This window comes from Bombus affinis, chromosome 17 (genome assembly GCF_024516045.1).
Source record: "Bombus affinis isolate iyBomAffi1 chromosome 17, iyBomAffi1.2, whole genome shotgun sequence".
NCBI lineage: Eukaryota > Metazoa > Arthropoda > Insecta > Hymenoptera > Apidae > Bombus > Bombus affinis.
In genome coordinates, this window is record NC_066360.1 from 3,240,419 (window position 1) to 3,257,295 (window position 16,877).

The 16,877-nt window shown below is 44.0% G+C and overlaps 1 protein-coding gene and 1 long non-coding RNA gene across 11 annotated transcripts in view; both read right to left on the reverse strand.

The window, feature by feature from the left end:
- Window positions 1-7: 7 nt before the first annotated feature.
- The window catches only part of LOC126926018 (neurexin-1), a 659,019-nt gene continuing 642,149 nt past the window's right edge, over window positions 8-16,877 (reverse strand). For 9 of the 10 annotated variants that reach the window (XM_050742091.1, XM_050742090.1, XM_050742095.1 and 6 more), the window contains 3 exons: window positions 16,500-16,670; window positions 10,338-10,497; window positions 8-7,564 (listed from right to left, as the gene is read on the reverse strand). In XM_050742091.1, coding sequence (XP_050598048.1) covers window positions 7,141-7,564; window positions 10,338-10,497; window positions 16,500-16,670 — 755 coding nt within the window. In that variant the 3' untranslated portion in view covers window positions 8-7,140. The remainder of the gene's footprint in view (window positions 7,565-10,337; window positions 10,498-16,499; window positions 16,671-16,877) is intronic. The other variant, XM_050742092.1, reaches the window with a different exon arrangement.
- Window positions 10,932-16,493, reverse strand: LOC126926051 (uncharacterized). The gene is made up of 2 exons (XR_007714227.1): window positions 14,040-16,493; window positions 10,932-11,407 (listed from the first exon to the last, which is right to left on the reverse strand). It is a non-coding gene; the product is annotated as an uncharacterized LOC126926051 (long non-coding RNA).

Here is a 16,877-nt window from a genome sequence, read left to right on the forward strand (position 1 = left end):
GCTCGTACACAGTTTCAATACTTTATTCATATAATTTCGTAGTTACGGCATTATTTCTATATATTTACATATCTCCAATTTTTTCAAGGGAGCTCGTAATGCGTGCCTGTGCGCGCACTACTATATTATCCGTGTGTACCTGTACGTGTATCTGTATGCGTGTTCACATGTATTCGTGTTTGTTTGATCATGTTTTAGATAAGTTGTAAAACGTATCGTCGATATCGTTTCATTTTCTCTTGTCGCTGCTTACATTTTGTTCTCGTCCCCTTTATACTCGTGTCCTATAAAACATAGAACGCTACGGCGAAAGAAAGAGAAACTGCGAATTGGTTGCGCGGATCCGTCGTGTTGCATCGTGGCGTCGAAGATCTGCGCGTCTCTAAAGTCGGGAATTCTAACGAAAACGGCACAGGAGGCTTCGCATCGACATGTAAAAAATCTAAATGCATTATTTACGCTACGGCTTGTATTTTATATACTTGGCTCGTATCCACATTTAAGTTCCCGAAAACGAAAGGGGCTGGCCCGTGCGTGTCGAGAGAACACGTCAAGCCAGCCAATTGGCTCGATCGCTTTTTCTCTTTCGTCGCAGGAGAACACATGCGTGTGATTACACGTGCACCCAAGCGCGCCACGCATCAATGCGTATGTGTATATACCCTTTCCTGTCCGAGGAGGATCGATTTCCGATGTAAGCATTATACGCGCTCGAATCCTATTATACATACACACATACGTATAACAGTATACATGTATACGTGTAAGAATCGGGAGTTTCAGCTTCTTAAAGAACAAAAATATTCAGCGCGGTGGCTGTTGATCTTTCGGCATTGCGTAACACTCACCGCACAATATCGTCTGTTTTCCCGTTTTGTCATCCGCTTCTTCTCCCGTATTTCACACGGAGTCTGTGTTTTTCTCCGCTCTTCGCTGTCCACGAACAGAGAGAAAGAGAGAGAGAGAGAGAGAGGGAGACACGCGCACTCACACACACACAGTTACTTTTCGACTACCTATAGATTGAATCGGTTTAGCGCGCCCGAACGTATAATAACTGTACAATTGTAAAATATAATTCCATCTAGCTATAGCGATTCTAGATACACTTGTGTGTCAGCTTATTATTCATTTTTTTTCTTTTTTAATTCTTTTCTCTTTTTGTCTGCGTACTATCCAACGACTTTCGGTTCGCCATATCAAGTGCTTCATGCTAATAAACTTTTCGCCTGCGGACACGCGCAATTTTTCCTTCCTACGTCTCATACACGTGCCTACCCACACACACACACACATACACACACATATACACGCGCGTGCGTTCCGTTACAGACACAGACACAGACACATATACGACATTCGTTCGGTTTTGTTTCTCTCGCTCTCGCTTTCCTCTCACCATTTATCATTTATCACGCGTTCCTCTTTCTCGCTAACACTTTGCTTGTTGCCGCACTACGTATTTTAATAGTTAAGTTTAGGTATGACGTTATCCGCGACACACTTAAGTTCGAGGCTTTTAACGCGTTAAGTTAGAGTTTAGAGTAACATTTTGCTCGATAAGATATCTTTATTAGAAGTTAATTAGTTTAGTATAAACGTTAATCGTCAGTACACCGAAGGATATGCAGATAGAGAGTTTGGAGGGCAGTGATAACAATATGTTCGTGTTTTCTCGATGGGTGGAACGCGTGTTGTTGATTGATGGCGCGGCGTTCGCATGCCACGCCGCGCCACGCCAACGAATAGCAAAGTCAGTTGCGATTGTTCATTTTTCAAGAGAAGAAAGCAGCAAAAAATTACCTTCACCACGGTACTTTGTTCCATATACCATGAACACACTGATACGTTATCGTCGATGAATTACGACCGACATCGTTTAACTAATCCGATAATCGTATCGCGTTCGATCGTACGCCAAAGGCGCGCGACTTTCTCGCTTCTCTCGTCCCTACCAAGACAAACGACTTGTTTAATCGTTAGAGAAAATTATCTTCGTACTCGAATGCATAATCTTTCGTATAAGCGTTAGGAAAACGGCTACGTTTAATCGCACTTGCACGCTTCGAAATTTCATGCCATTTCACGTAGAAATTGTAGATGCAATCGATGACGCTCGTTTCAACGTGCTGATATATCACGTTTGAACGAATACGAAGCAACGACATAAGAAAGAAAGCAGTTTCGAGTTTTATCAAGTTTTATCAGAAAAGCCGTAAGACGATCGATCCGATCTTCGTCGTATTTATCATTCGTCGACGTGGCAGCGCCAGGACGTTTCGTTGTTCTAACCTTTTCGCTACTACGGGCAACTGCATTCGCTCTGCGCAAGATGCCGTGTTGCACTTTGCGTTCGACGATCGCGAGAATTTTATTTCGCGGGGGACAGCAACGACGTTCGACGAACGACGAATATGACGTTTCTACGCAGAGAATAGACGATGTTACGATGCGATATCGTTAAGACTGCCCACTCAACTTTAGCCACGTAAATACACGAAATCCACATCGACTTATCGTTTTTTATAGCCTACGATCGATCTCGATGGCGCGACGCCTGTGGCGAAGATCGTCGTGCCATCTTTAAGCGTCGTGCGTAAACCGGTTTGCTCGATCGAACCGATTCGACGAGTTATCGCGTGAATAAGAAACCAACGACGAGGAGAATGAAGAGAGAGAGAAAAAAGAAGAAGAAGAAGGAAGATAAGAAGAAAGCGGAGAGTTGGAAAGCTCGTGACATTTTTCTATCGGCAAACATCGTGCTATATTTGAATTCATCAAGTTCTTGTGCGATTAAGGTACGAAACGGTGTTTCGAAATCTTTCCGTTCGTCGTATTTCTTTTTCTTTTTACTTTCATTTCTTCCCTTTCCTTTTTTCGATCGTTTAGAGAGAAAGAGAGAGAGAGTTTAAAAGGAAGTCTCGGTCGCGTGCCTAGCGATGCTTCTCCGCGCGAGCATTCGTTTCTTTTTCGGTTACCGCACGATCGGCTAACTCTTACTCTTCGTAAAGAGAAAAGAGAGAAACCCGTTTTCATCGATTTCCTCTCTCGTCGTACGAAACGGCCGATCGGATCGGTCGAAGAGTCTTTCGTTTTGATATGCGTTGGAACCGTGGTCGGTTCGGAGTTTCTTCTAATTAATCGTGCTTCCCTGAGAGCCTGTACTCCGACGTTATCGAAGGTGACGCCTCACCAAGTTTCTGCTACCGTCGTCCTGTTCAAGGACGCTGGTCGAGTTGCTTGCGCGATGGTCGACCGGAAAAGCGATGCTTGTCCGAGAAAGAAACATCCGCGTGATATCTTTGACTTTCCCGATCTTAGACTTTCGTCGCAGACGTCGAACCGCTAATCGTAAAGGTTATGTTGGCGCGGAAGGTTGCTTAGGTGGAAAACGTTCGAAAGCTTCGTGGCGAATGATAAGAGGTGAGAATTGGAATAAAGAAGCAGAGAAATTGGACGATCGATGGAGTAAAAATCGCACGCGGAACGCGAGTAGAGAAAGAGGGCGTGTCAGCGGCCAGGATACTGGAAAACGGTAGCCTGCGTTTGACCTGCGACGCGATAACAGCGCGTTTATCGTTGGCGATCGCAGCGATAATTGAAGTATAACGAGAACGAAGTTTCGCGGGGTCGTAGGGGCGCGCATCGAGGCGCGTTCAACGCAACGATAACGAGACTAATGAGCGCACTCGTTAGCGAGAGTCGCACGCCGTGGAATCAACAAGAACAGGTACGATAAATCCGATAAGAAAATCCTCCACCAACTTTCTCCGCGAGTGGTGCGAGGTCGAGTAGCGAACAGAGAACAAAGTTGCCGGCGTTCCTCGAACATTTAGCCACCGTGCAATCTCATCGAAGCTGCAAACACTTAGCGATTGATATAATCGTCAAGAGAGAGAGAGAGAGAGTGAGAGGAGGCAACGAAGAGGCTGAGAAAGTTCCTATTCTTCTCTTTTTCTTCCTCCAAACTGTTTTTTAAATTTCCTCGCTTGGAACGAGACTCAGGACGTCGCACGATGTTCGAGGCACGCCGTGCGTGGATCAAGTGGCGAGTTCTTGGCATACGTCTCAACATTTTGCAATAATTGCACAACTTAGAAGCCCTTTAACGATCGGACGTTTTCTTCGTATCTCGTTCTTAGCCAGTTTCCCGACCCAGACGAGAACGTCTCCTCCTCTCCACCTCCTGTCTAAGCGTCATCTTCACATTCTCTCTCTCTTTCGCTCGTTCAGAGTCGCACACTGGCACTTGCCGTTTCGACGAATGGTCGATCGCTGTGGGACGACGCACGTCCACAGTTGGGAAAATCAACGGCAATCGCGTTTGCAAGCGAGTACGTGTCGAACGATCTTAAATTAATCGAACTTACATATCCCCCCTTCTTGTCAGTATCACGTTTCATTATTGCTTATCCGCGAATCCATCCACTGATTCAACGATTCTTCCCTCTTTTCCGGACGACGCGCTTCATCGAGGGACGTCCTTTAGCCGACTGCGGGACATTTGGACGAGCGCTTTCGCTTAAGGAAATCCCAGCGGGAGTTTGGGTAATTCAGCAGCTTGGCTGTGATACAGACGACCGAATTACGGCAACGAGTAGCAATTTGGCTTAGGTTGGTCGACGTTGGAGGACGTTGAAACACGCGCGTAATCTACGAACCAACTGGATCGTCAGCTAGTCCAGACTGGTGCCGTTTTCACGTGATAATGTGCCCTGGTCGGTTTAAAAATTAGGCGAAAGAGTATGCCACAGGCGGATACAATAAACGAATAACAAATGAGAATAGCGTTTTGAAATTAAAGCACCGATAGTCTACAGGATATCTGTCTTAAATTTATTATCGATTCAACACACAGTAGAACAGCAATGTCTATGTACACGTAGTTGCAATAGGAACACCAGTCTCGACCAGACGCCCGTTAGAAAGCCGGGAAACAGCAAGCAGCGTGATACGAAAATATAGAGTATTTCGCCGATAACTATACTTTGGTCGCGCAAGAGGCAAGCTGCGCTTTCGGATGGCAAGGTGCATCGTAAGAAGAGATGCGGCCGGAGGAGGAGCCCGCGGACAGTTTCTATAGAGGCGGATAGAGGTGGATTGAAACGGCCTCGAATATCCACGAAACGGAGTTCGCGCGACGCGCCAGTATAATTAACCCTTTGCAGCCCTTTGTTCGAGGATGTACGTGCAGCGAAATTTCGCTCGACAATTTTTACTTCGCAAGGTATGCAGCGGGATATCCGACGGACTATCCGACAGAGACGCGAAACGTCGAACGAAAGGAAGCATCGCGTGGCGCAAGCAAGAAGATACGAGACTGACCATTCTCTGCAAAGGAAACAACGATAGTCTTGCACGAAGAGTATAAAGACTATGCCGCACAAGTATCGAGATAAAGCGACACGAGGAAGGAACGCGCGGTGGCGATTTCGGACATCAAAGGGTTAAACACCGGTCAAGCTTGATTCGTTTTTTTGTCTTTTTCGTCTTTTTTTTTCTTTGGCAATACTGCGTTCACACCCTGTGTATACGTATAAGCATCGATCTGCGCATGGCTACGTGTCATTTACTATTTCGACAGTGTCCTCCGAGCGTTTGCGCGCGCGATCACTTACAGCTTACAATGTCCGCGTCCCGCAAGAACGCGTTAAATTTACGGCTAATACACCGACGACGTTACTTCGAGTCGCTTCTTTATATTCAAACAAAACAACGCGGACTATCTCTCATCCCTTTCATACCGTTTCCATCATGCACACCGTAACACGTATCTGCACGCTCTCTTCCATTGTTGTGTTAATAAAATCTATAATTTAATAAACAATTTACACGCATAACATAATCGATAAATATCGTGTATGTATATATATATATATATTTTTTTTTTTGCTTTCTTCTATACAACAATAAGTTCATTAATCGCTAGATAGGATCGTTCGTATTCATACTTTCGTTCTTGCGCGTTAATTCCAACACTTTCTCGCGCTTCATGGACTATGGCAACGTCCGAACGAAGACGAATTTTACTCTTCCTTTGCTGGTATTTGCCGATCCTCGAAATACATCGCGCGCACAATTTACGTCTCCTCGAACGACCGTTTCTCCTCTCGAACGCTCCACCTAAAGGAGGATCATCGTGCACCTGAGTGCTATCGTTAATGCGCGATGAACCCGTCCATGTACAACGAATATACAACTAACAACATATCTAGCAACGAGGAAGAAGTTTGATTTTACGGGCCTGCGCGAGAATATTCGTCTCTCCCTTTCAATTTCTTTTCTTTTTTCGAGCAAGTGGCGCGCTCGTATCTCGAGGACCCGACGCTTCGAGTCGCGTCGCCTGTGCTCGACGTCGCGTTAGCGTCGACAAAGTGCTGCAACTAAAGCCGAGCGTCGCTCTGACGAAGAGTAACAACGCCTTGCTGCACGTCGCCGCTCGGACACGTTTTCGATCGGCACAACCATTCCATACATCCTTGCGCAACGCACCTTCCGTGCCTCTATCCCTTTCCCTTCTTCTCTCTTTCGCGTCTGCGTTTCTTCTTCATCCGCCTCTTCCTCTTCCTCTGCCTTTCCGGTCGACGCGATCGGTCTCGTCCCCTCGTTACGCCGATCGCCGCAGCGACCTTCGAACCGCTCGTTGTCCTTCATCCTGGACGCGCGCAGCCTCCGCCGACAGGATCGTCGCGCACAGCGTCGACCAGGCTCGATCTCCATCGACGTAACATTGGATATGCTTATAACGCTGATTCACCTAAGGTTGACCGGCGGCTGAGACACGCAGGAGATGGGATTTTCCCGATCATCGGACGCTGGCTGTCTGGTCGTGTCCCGCCGGAACAACGATCGCATCACGACGTCTGCGAAGATCGCTCGAGACGACTCGTCTCGGGCGCAGTCTGCTCTCTCGTTCGCCGCGTTTATCCGCGAGGAACACAGCCCGTTCTAACGTTCGTGGAGAAACGCGTCGAAAAACTAATAGCTAAATAGTTCGCCTAGCACCAACGAAGGACCTAAGAAGAGGCTGTCACACGTTCCTCGTCAAGTTCTTGGACTCGCGTGTTCACCTGGCCACGAGGTTTTCAAGAGCACGTGCGCCACTCAAGCGGACGCGTGAATCTCGAAGGCTGGCCGTCTCTACACGTACCACTCTTTGATGTCTATCAGTTCTCGTTTCTTGCTCGCTTTGCTGCCATTTGCGCCGTTCTTCATGGGCCCGTTGAACGGCTGGCCGGAGCCAGCGGCGCCGAGCAGCGCCGCGTTCGGGTCCTGACAGAAGGTCTTCGTCTCGTCCACCTTGTAGCTGGTCTCTGGACGATTCTTGAACTTGAGGATGATGAGAATGATGAGGACGATGGCGATCAATGCGGCGGCTATGATGCCGATTATCAGCGCCGCGTTCTCTGCCGCCTCGGACGTTATCCTCTTGTTGTTGTTGTTGTTCTTCGGCGGCGTCGGCATCGGCGGGTAGATGGGCGGTGGAGGCGGTGGAGGTGGGTCCGTCATCTCCGTGGTCGTTGTTTGGGTCGTCACGGTGCTCGATCTCTGCGTCACAACGCTACTGCAACGTTCGAAACGAGTGATTGTGAGTATCAGTCACCTGAATGCTCGGAATATCCGATCGTCTTTGATATCGAGTATGATAATGGAACGTAATGAAAAATTCGGAATCAACGACCTAACCAGTTGCGATCTGTTTGGAAAGCGTGTGGCTAATAAATGCGCGTAAGCGGTGACGAGTATACTCGCGGAACACAGCGTGTATGGCTGTTACAACACGCAATGAAGTTGTAACGAAACGACCGTTTTATTTTTTAATTTTATCACTCAAATTTATCGCGGTTTACTATGTTGCAATTTAAACAGCAAATTGCAACTACTTTCGAAGCACGACGAGTATACTCGTCAGAAACAGCCAACTGGTATGGTATAAAGGAATGACTATCCCTTTGTTACTAAAATTTCTTGCGTTTTTCATATCGGATACCAGAGTTACGTACTTCCAAGTTCATGCAACAGATAGATGTTAATTATTTAATTGAAATTATAATTATGTAATTTATAAGTAATATGTTTAATATAACCAGTCGAAAATGCTGTGCATATTTTTTTCAGTTGCTATATTGGTGCAAACTCTGATTAGAAGCATGCAAGCTCGAACAATTCCATTTATTGAGAATAAGTTTCCATCATTTTTCGTCTATCGCGCTTTCACGATACAGGTTGTCCTATCCGATAGGAGAGAAAATATTTCGGATAACCGACGAGTTCGGATAATAAAGTTACTCGGTTACGAGTTCGCCTAACTGACAGTGAACAAAAACTGGCTCGGACAAACGAACTTTTACCGTATTTTTATCTATTGTCGAATTTGTTAATTTCACGGAAAATTAATATTTTCCGATCGTTTAATTTTTTGAAAAATCCACAAAATTCCGCGACCGCTGTCTTACATTTCTATCGATTCTATCAATAATCCTTTTCGTAAGAATCTTGAAAATAACTGGTATTTTTATTTCTCCGTCGAGAGGGAAGCCGTTAAGCGAAGAAAATACAGGAAAATTGAGATATTTCCAGTCGTCCTCGTCGAGGACGTTCTCGCGTGGAAAATTTGATAAAGCGGAAGATTATGCCACGTTACTATAATATTTAAGCTACGGAATAACCATGCTATCATTAATTCACGTTAACGCGCTGTTTAAAAACGAACCGTGTTCGAAGTATCAGCTTGCGGGAATTTATTTCTCCGAATGTATTTGCGAATTTATAGCAATCGGCAATTGATTGCTAATCTTTCGTCCAATTTTAAGATCGTAATGGAGGAAATTGCGAACACTATTGCTACTATCAATTTCGCCTCGAACAATTCGACCAGCAGCTAAATCTACCGCCAGTTTTAAATGTTCGATCGGATGAATCATCTTAATTAATCAAATCGACGAATTAAATTTAACATCAAACCGTGTAACTCTGGAATTTTCTGTAATAATTAAAAAAGCTTTTACAAACTTAAACGCAAGTTATGAAAAATCGCGCGTGCTGCATCAATAGGAAATACAAAGTACATGGAAAAATTGCAAATATATATTTTTAACGCTTGAACCATCGACCAATGCTTTCGCCAGATATTCTATGGCTCTGTAATAATTAATGTCGGAATAATTATAATTATATAGCTATTCTGCATGATTACTTCATAAACACGTTATTATTGTTTCCCTAAAATCAATTCCTTTGATATGGAACAACGTATTATTATTAGATCGTTAAGCCACGTTATATACGTCGTTTAACAGCGGGTTAAAAAAAAAAGCTCCCTGGCGCGAGAACAGTTCGCAAGTTTCTCCATTTCCTCGAAAAAATAAAGCGCAATCTCTGGACGAAACTTCTGTCAAATAAATCCGACGTAATAAAACAAAGCCGTGAGAAACGCGCATAATACGATATCTAATTTTCTCTATTCGATGAACCTTCCATTTCGTTCCTATCGTTTCCGTAGCGAAGGTAACTAAAAAACATCGTAAAATAAATTTACGTGTCTCTAACGGTGTTAGAAAAATCATACGGTTAAATAAAACGTATCTCTCTCTATATATACGCAGCTGTCGTAGTGATAAAAAGGTACGCTGAGAATCTGAGTGAAATAAGTAAACACGAAGAGAAATTTCGCATTGCTTTGCTCGCTTCTATTATCTTCGAAATGGAAACATTACGACGATAATAATTTCCTTCATCCCGACAGACTTTTAACAAAAGGATCCTAAAAGCAAATATTTTTTCAAATTTTCCCGAGCAACGTGTCGCAACGATCGGAAACTTCCGGCCCGCAGCTCGCTTCCAAAGCAACCGAAGTACCTTCAGCACGTAAAGAAACCAGAAACCCGGATCACATGGCAAGTTCCGTCGTCGATTGGGAATTAACGCTACAGACATCCGCGTGGTTACGGTTCCTCTCACTTGAACCAACTTGTAACGAAAGAGCTCCCCTAGGTATCGAAACCAAAATCCCAGATGGATCCGTGCAAACTCGCGGAGGAGGCTACCTCCCGCACAAATTCCAAACTTCTGATCGAGCAACGAAAGCGCGTCCTGTGTATCCATCTGGCGCAGGAAAAAAAAGAAGAAGAAAGAAGCAAAAGGAAAGAGCAGCGAAAGCGAAAGCCAGAAGAAAAACGAATACGTTTGGATGGCGATGGAAACAGTTGAACCGACGTGTCGCCGGAAACGGAGCGGACGTGCACGCACAACGAACCCCGGACGAGTTAGCGGAATTCGTGTGGCGGCGAGGTTGCAACGTCGCCGCGGGTGTCCTCGCGAGTAACTGGCAAACTCACCTGACGTGGCTGGTTTCGAGGTCTGTGGTTGACACATTGTACTGGACGGAGTCGGTGACGATGTCCCGGGTCGATGTCGACGGCGAGCCTGGAGACGTTTGCGTGCTGATGTGGCTGGTCGTGTACTCGCGGCCCGTCGTGTACGCCACCGAGCTCGAGTCTGCTTTCGGATATGGAAACGAGAAACACAGACAGAGATAGAGAGGGAAGCGTCAGCCGGCTGCTGCAATTACGTGTATCCGATTGGCTCGAACAGGGGGATGGGGTAGTAACGTGCTACCGACAATATTTACGCGTGCGTAGGCCGGCGATATTCACGCGTGCGTGGCCAGCAGCCACGTTGCGAGCACCCAACCACGCTCTGGGACTCGTGTTTCCTGGCTTCCAGGGACAACCGTTCGATCATTCACGCACGCATACCGACCATCGTCTACCGCGTTCTGCACCTACGCGTTTCTATACAACTCCGCTCTACGACCGGTTAATTGCTTTCCTTTTTCGCTCTGCCCCTTCGTAACGTCGTGACAAACGAGCCACTACAGACACGTTTACGTCAGACGGGTTGAAAGTTTCCGGGAAATTTTAGACGTCGGGTGCCTGGTGCTCGTAGCTCGGCCTGGCGATGTTTCCTAATTACAACCCTCGCCGTTATGTTTCGTAATTGGCGAAAGAATGTGGCTCGGTTTTACGGAGAATCGGCGATCGTTAGGTGCTCATCTGGCTTCTATTTTCACGAAGAATTGATTACAAGCGATCGCTGGGTATAGTTTTCCCGTTTCTCTCAGTCACTTCCAAGCTGTCGATTTATATTACGCTCTTTGCCACGTTTGCCTTCGCTCGATTTAACTCTGCTCTTCTCCTCGTCTCTTCGTTCCCCTCCGATGTCCTTTTCTTAGGTCTGCTACTTTATTCGTGCAACGAGTGGCATCGCAAAATCCTATATTTGCAAGCTACTCATATCGTAATAATATCTAGCGAAATGTAATATTCATTTCGGATACCTGGTCAGAACAATAGGATTAAAATATTCAGCCAGAATTTCCTAACAGTGATACGACTCGGTTTAAGAGCTGAAAATACACGAGAAATTTCAAACGTTTTAAAATGTTTCGGCTGATGGAGAAATGCTAGATACGACGTTTTAAGCAAACAGATTTTACGTATCGAGCAACTATGCATACAACTATACATGTGGACCAACGTATTTGCTTTTGGGGAAATTAGTCTGGCTATAGTCCGAGAGATACTTTTACCTGCTAATCCTTAACAAACATCAGCCGTTTGATAGTTTGCCTGAATTTAAACGCGCGAAGGGATCGTCGGATGATGGAAAGCACGTAGCAGAGTTAAAGGAAGAAAAGTTGGCCGGTTGGTTGACGTTCGTCCGAGGTTGAAGTAGGTTTGATAATGGTTAATGAAGTGGCTGGATTAAGCTGAGTCGAGCAACTGGCAACTTGCGTTAATTTTCTGTAACACTAGAGGTAACTCGCCTTGCTTTGCCGACAGTGGAAAGTTCACGAGAGTTCACGAGGTACGAAGTTCATGAGAATACTTGGAGAATCCATGAAAGCGAAGAGAATGAAGAGGCGCGACTAATTTGTCGTTTCAGATCTTTTTAAATGCCCTAAATATCTAACATTGTTATTTTTCGTGTATTCGATTCTGTTTAAAATACTCGTTTTACTGGAAACGTCTATTTTTTTTAAAAAAACTGCACTGACTCTGCGTCCCAGAAAGCTTCACTTTTGTTTCGAAGCAGAATTCGTTTTATCGTTGGAGGAATACGAAACGATTAGAATCGGAATGTCAGTCGACGTGGTCGTGGGGTCGATGATCGTTAAAGAAACAGCCTTGACTAATTGTAAGTCGGTGCACACACGAAACACAACATGCGAGGCAGAAAGCTCGCTTTACAACGTTCGCCATCGATTCGCGGTTGAACTAGTTACAATATGTCTACAGGGTAGGTTCGTTAACCGACGACGACTAGGATTCGTCGATCGAAGCGTCTGCTGTCCTCAAAAATTACACCTCGTCGAGAATAGTCGTGGAAAAAAAGTAATTTCGTCGCCAACCGTCCGTTAGATCTTAATTAGTTTCATGAATGAAGCAATCTAATTTAGAGTGTTGTAAATACCTATGATAATTGAAGATTAAATAGAAGACTATCATATTCGAAAACTATCACGTTTGTCCGTACATAATATGACAGGATTTCAACGAGATACAATTTTCAATTTCATCAAACGATAAAACGATATTGAAATTAAATTAATAATCATCGATCGAGAATATTCGAGAACCAGATTAGATTAGGTTACTATTTTTGTATACTTATGGTATAATTACTGCAACAAGATTGTTCGAACTTTCTCAAAAAATGTAAAGATATCGACTTTATATGAAAGAATCGGTCGAAAGTTGTTATCCAACAAAAATTACTTTACAATTACTTCAATAAGACTGTTCAAAGTTCCTTAAAACATCGAAGGAAATCGATTTTAAATGAAACAATATGGTCTTTAGATGAGACAAGGAACCACAAAACCATCGGTCGAAAGCTATTACCCAACCAAATTACTTTACGCCACTATTTCTCAATAGATAGAATAATACAATTACTACAACAGGACTGTTCAAACTTTCTCGATAGACGAAACGATATCGATTTCAGATGAAAGAAGAAACCATAAAACCATCGGTCGAAAGCTGCTATCCAACCAAATTACTTTACAATTACTTCAACAAGACTGTACAAACTTGCTTAAAGCATCGAAGGATATCGACTTTAAACGAAACAATATGGTCTTTAGGCGAGACAAGAAACCATAAAACCATCGGTCGAAAGCTACTGTCCAACCAAGTTACTTTACGTTACTGTTTTTCCATACAGGGTATGATACAATTACTCCTAGAAGACTGTCCAAACTTTCTCAAAAAATAAATAAGAACATCGACTTTAAATGAAACAATTTAGATAAAATAAAAAATCATAAAACCATCGGTCGAAAGTTACTCTCTTCAACCAAGTTACTTTACTATTTCTGCATACATAGTATGATACAATTACTTCTAGAAGACTTTCAAATATCCTCAAAAACTCAAAAAGAATGTCGATTTTATATGAAACAATTTAGATAATCCAAGAAACTATGAAACTATCTGTCGAAAGCTACTACCCAACCAAATTACTTTACGCTACTATTTTTCCATATATGGTATGATACAGTTACTTCTAGAAGACTTTCAAACTTTCTCAAAAAGTCGAAAAGAACATTGATTTTATATGAAACAATTTAGATAAAACAAGAAATCATAAAACTATCGGCCGAAAGCTACTATACAACCAAATTACTTTACGCTACTATTTCTCCACACAGAGTATAGTACAATTACTCCTAGAAGACTGTCCAAACTTTCTCAAAAAATAAATAAGAACATCGACTTTAAATGAAACAATTTAGATAAAATAAAAAATCATAAAACCATCGGTCGAAAGTTACTCTCTTCAACCAAGTTACTTTACTATTTCTGCATACATAGTATGATACAATTACTTCTAGAAGACTTTCAAATATTCTAAAAAAATCGAAAAGAACATCGATTTTAGATAAAACAATTTAGATAAACCAAGAAACTATGGAACCATCTATCGAAAGCTACTATCCAACCAAATTACTTTACGCTACTATTTCTGCATACATGGTACGATACAATTACTCCAACAAGGCTGTCCAAACTTTCTCGATAGGTGAAACACAATGTCGTGTTCATTTGAAACAGAAGCCCATAAAACCATCGATCGGCAGCTACCATTCGACCAAATTACACTACAGTTTTTCCCTACGTGATACAATTACATCAACGAGACTAATCAAACTTGCTCAAGCTACGTTGCAGCGAAGCTTCAATCGCGTGATAAAGTAGCCGAATCAGGATTTCGTCGAAGGTGAATCTGGCGAATAAAAACGAATAATAAGATGATAAAATGATAGTAAAATGGAGGAACGAACTTCACGGAGGTTGTTCCGAGCGTTTTGCTCGACGTTGGACGCGAAATTGCCTTAACCGTGATAAACGAGCGGCGTGCGAGCGATGAAGAGGAGCTTCCTATTCCGCGATGAAGAGCGGCGTACTGAAAAGAAGTCGCATCAACGATCTCGTCGAACGGGGGAGTGCTATTTTCGTGACGGTCAACTTAACCAGTGGCAGTGGGGATTGGCGGAGCTCTCGCCGCATCAAGTTGAGGGATATGCAGATGAAGAGGACGCCCACGGGCCAAGTATTTCCATAACGAGTTTCCATGCGTGCCTCCATCTTCTTTTCCCATTTTTCCATTTATTTTCTTCTTTTTCATTCTGTTTCGTTAGCTTCTTTTCCCACTTTTTCTCATTTATTCACGTTAATGGTTTCAAAGCTCGATGAACTCGATTTGCTTCGATTGCGAACAGCGTAAAGGAAGGTAGACGATTCCACAGCGAATTCTACCTGGCTAGCAATAAATATTAATGCGGTGGTGCGTACAGCGGAACGTCACCGGAGGCTGCTTGCGATTTTCATCGACTGTTCTTCATCGCGCGCGATCCTCGACGTTGTTCTGCGGGCAAATTTCGTTGTCAATGTTTGTACATATAATAGTTGATCTTCGACGTTCGTGGAATCTATTGTTTTACCTTAATGAATTCTAGATTATACGAAGAAATCGAGAATACAGCTCTTGCTAAAATATCTTATACAGAAAGGCGCGTTTTTAATCATCGTGTTTAATCGTCTGATATTTTCATATCGTTCAACTAGGATCGACTAAAAGCAATTGTTTTCTATTCCTTCGTTTAGCTTTTAATTACGCGTACTCCACTTCGACTTGCATAAAGCAAGAGAGATCGTTTCTAACATCAAAAAAGTCGTCGGCTCTCTGCAGACGAGAGAAGCTCGAAGAGATTATCAACAGCTTCGTAAATGATGCTCGTACCGTCTTTGAACTGGCGGAATTAGAAAGAGACGCGGAGTGGGAGGCAAAAGAAGAAAAGAATCATCGTCGAACGATGCAGAGATGTAACGACAGTAACAGAAAAGGAGTACTTGGGTCGAGTGACAGAATCGTGCGCAGGAAATGTTTCTCGAACTAGATACGCTTTAATGGAAACTCCTCTCGAGCATTCTCTAAACAAGAAGTCTCTTTCATCAACAATGCTCTGTAAAGCCATCGCGAACGGAATACGAAAACCGTGGCTCTTGAAAAAGACCATCAGACGAATTTCCGGCGCGTCGTGCCTTGGAAAACCACACGAGTCTTGGAAATACTCCGCCTGCATGAGCACGTAGCGCATACTAGCAAATGAACGAGAGGAAACTATGCGCGGAGGATCAATACCTGGGATAGTATGGTCCGTTCTGAGTATAGGCAAATCAAGTGTTCCGAAAACAACAAACAATAGGAAACTAAAAAAGAAGAGAGAAAGAAAAACAGAGAAAAATCGGCCAAAATTCCTGCACAGGTGAAAGTTCGTGGCGAGTGCATAGGAGGGAAGATTTCTGCTTAATAACAGTCTTATCAGAAAGGTTTGATAAGAAGCATTAGAGAGAATTCTAACTATGAATTTCACGTGTGCTTCCTTGTTCGAGAGGGATGTTCAACGATTACGCAACGTTTGCGATACGAAGATGACGATCGATCGTGTCACATCCGATGGGAAATGGCACCGTGGCGGAAGCTTGTGGCGAATTAATGGCAAGTCTAGAGAATTCGTCTGAAATGAAATAATCAAAGCTATTAAAAGTACCTAGTCAGCGTTCAAAGGTCTTTGAACGTTTGAAGAACCACCGGCACTCACTTAGTTGCCATCCTGAGCGGTGCAGCGACCTAGCTGCCGGCTCGAACATCATCAATTTATTATTATTTTGCCGTTATACGAATAATAAAAATACCTCCGTGTCGTCCTGAGCGAAACGCGTGTTTTCGGCGTGGCAACCGCTGGTATGGTCGTTGGTAATTTTACCACGTAGACACAGGAACGTTTAACGAATGTCCTAACAAGTTCAGTCGGATTAATACCTTTGGTAAACGATCACCAGGCCGTAGCTGCAAGCTCACGAGTAGGTAAACGTAAAGAAATCGCGCGAAACCGACAAAAAGAAAATACAGAATGAAATGAAACGGACCAGTGGCGGATGTGACGAAGATCTCCTCGGTGGTGACGGGTTCCCCGGAGCCTTCCTCGCAGTCCTCCTCGTCGTCGCACGACGGACGCTGAAGGTCCTCCTTGTGATGCTTCGGTCTGAACGTCGTCGGCGACCTCGTTGGCGCGACGTAGACGGGCGTTATTATGTCGTCTGTGAAGAAGGAGAGAGAGAAAGTGGGGTTAACGATTATTGAAATTGCGTAGGATGGCATGCGACGCTCGCATAATTTCCGTACGGTTGCGTGGTTCTCGCCACGGTTTGCGTCATCGGTGTAACGGAAAACGAAAATGTGGTTACCGGGCTGGCGGCGGCGGCGCAGGGAAAGGGCCGATAATGGAGATAGAATGCGTATTTGAT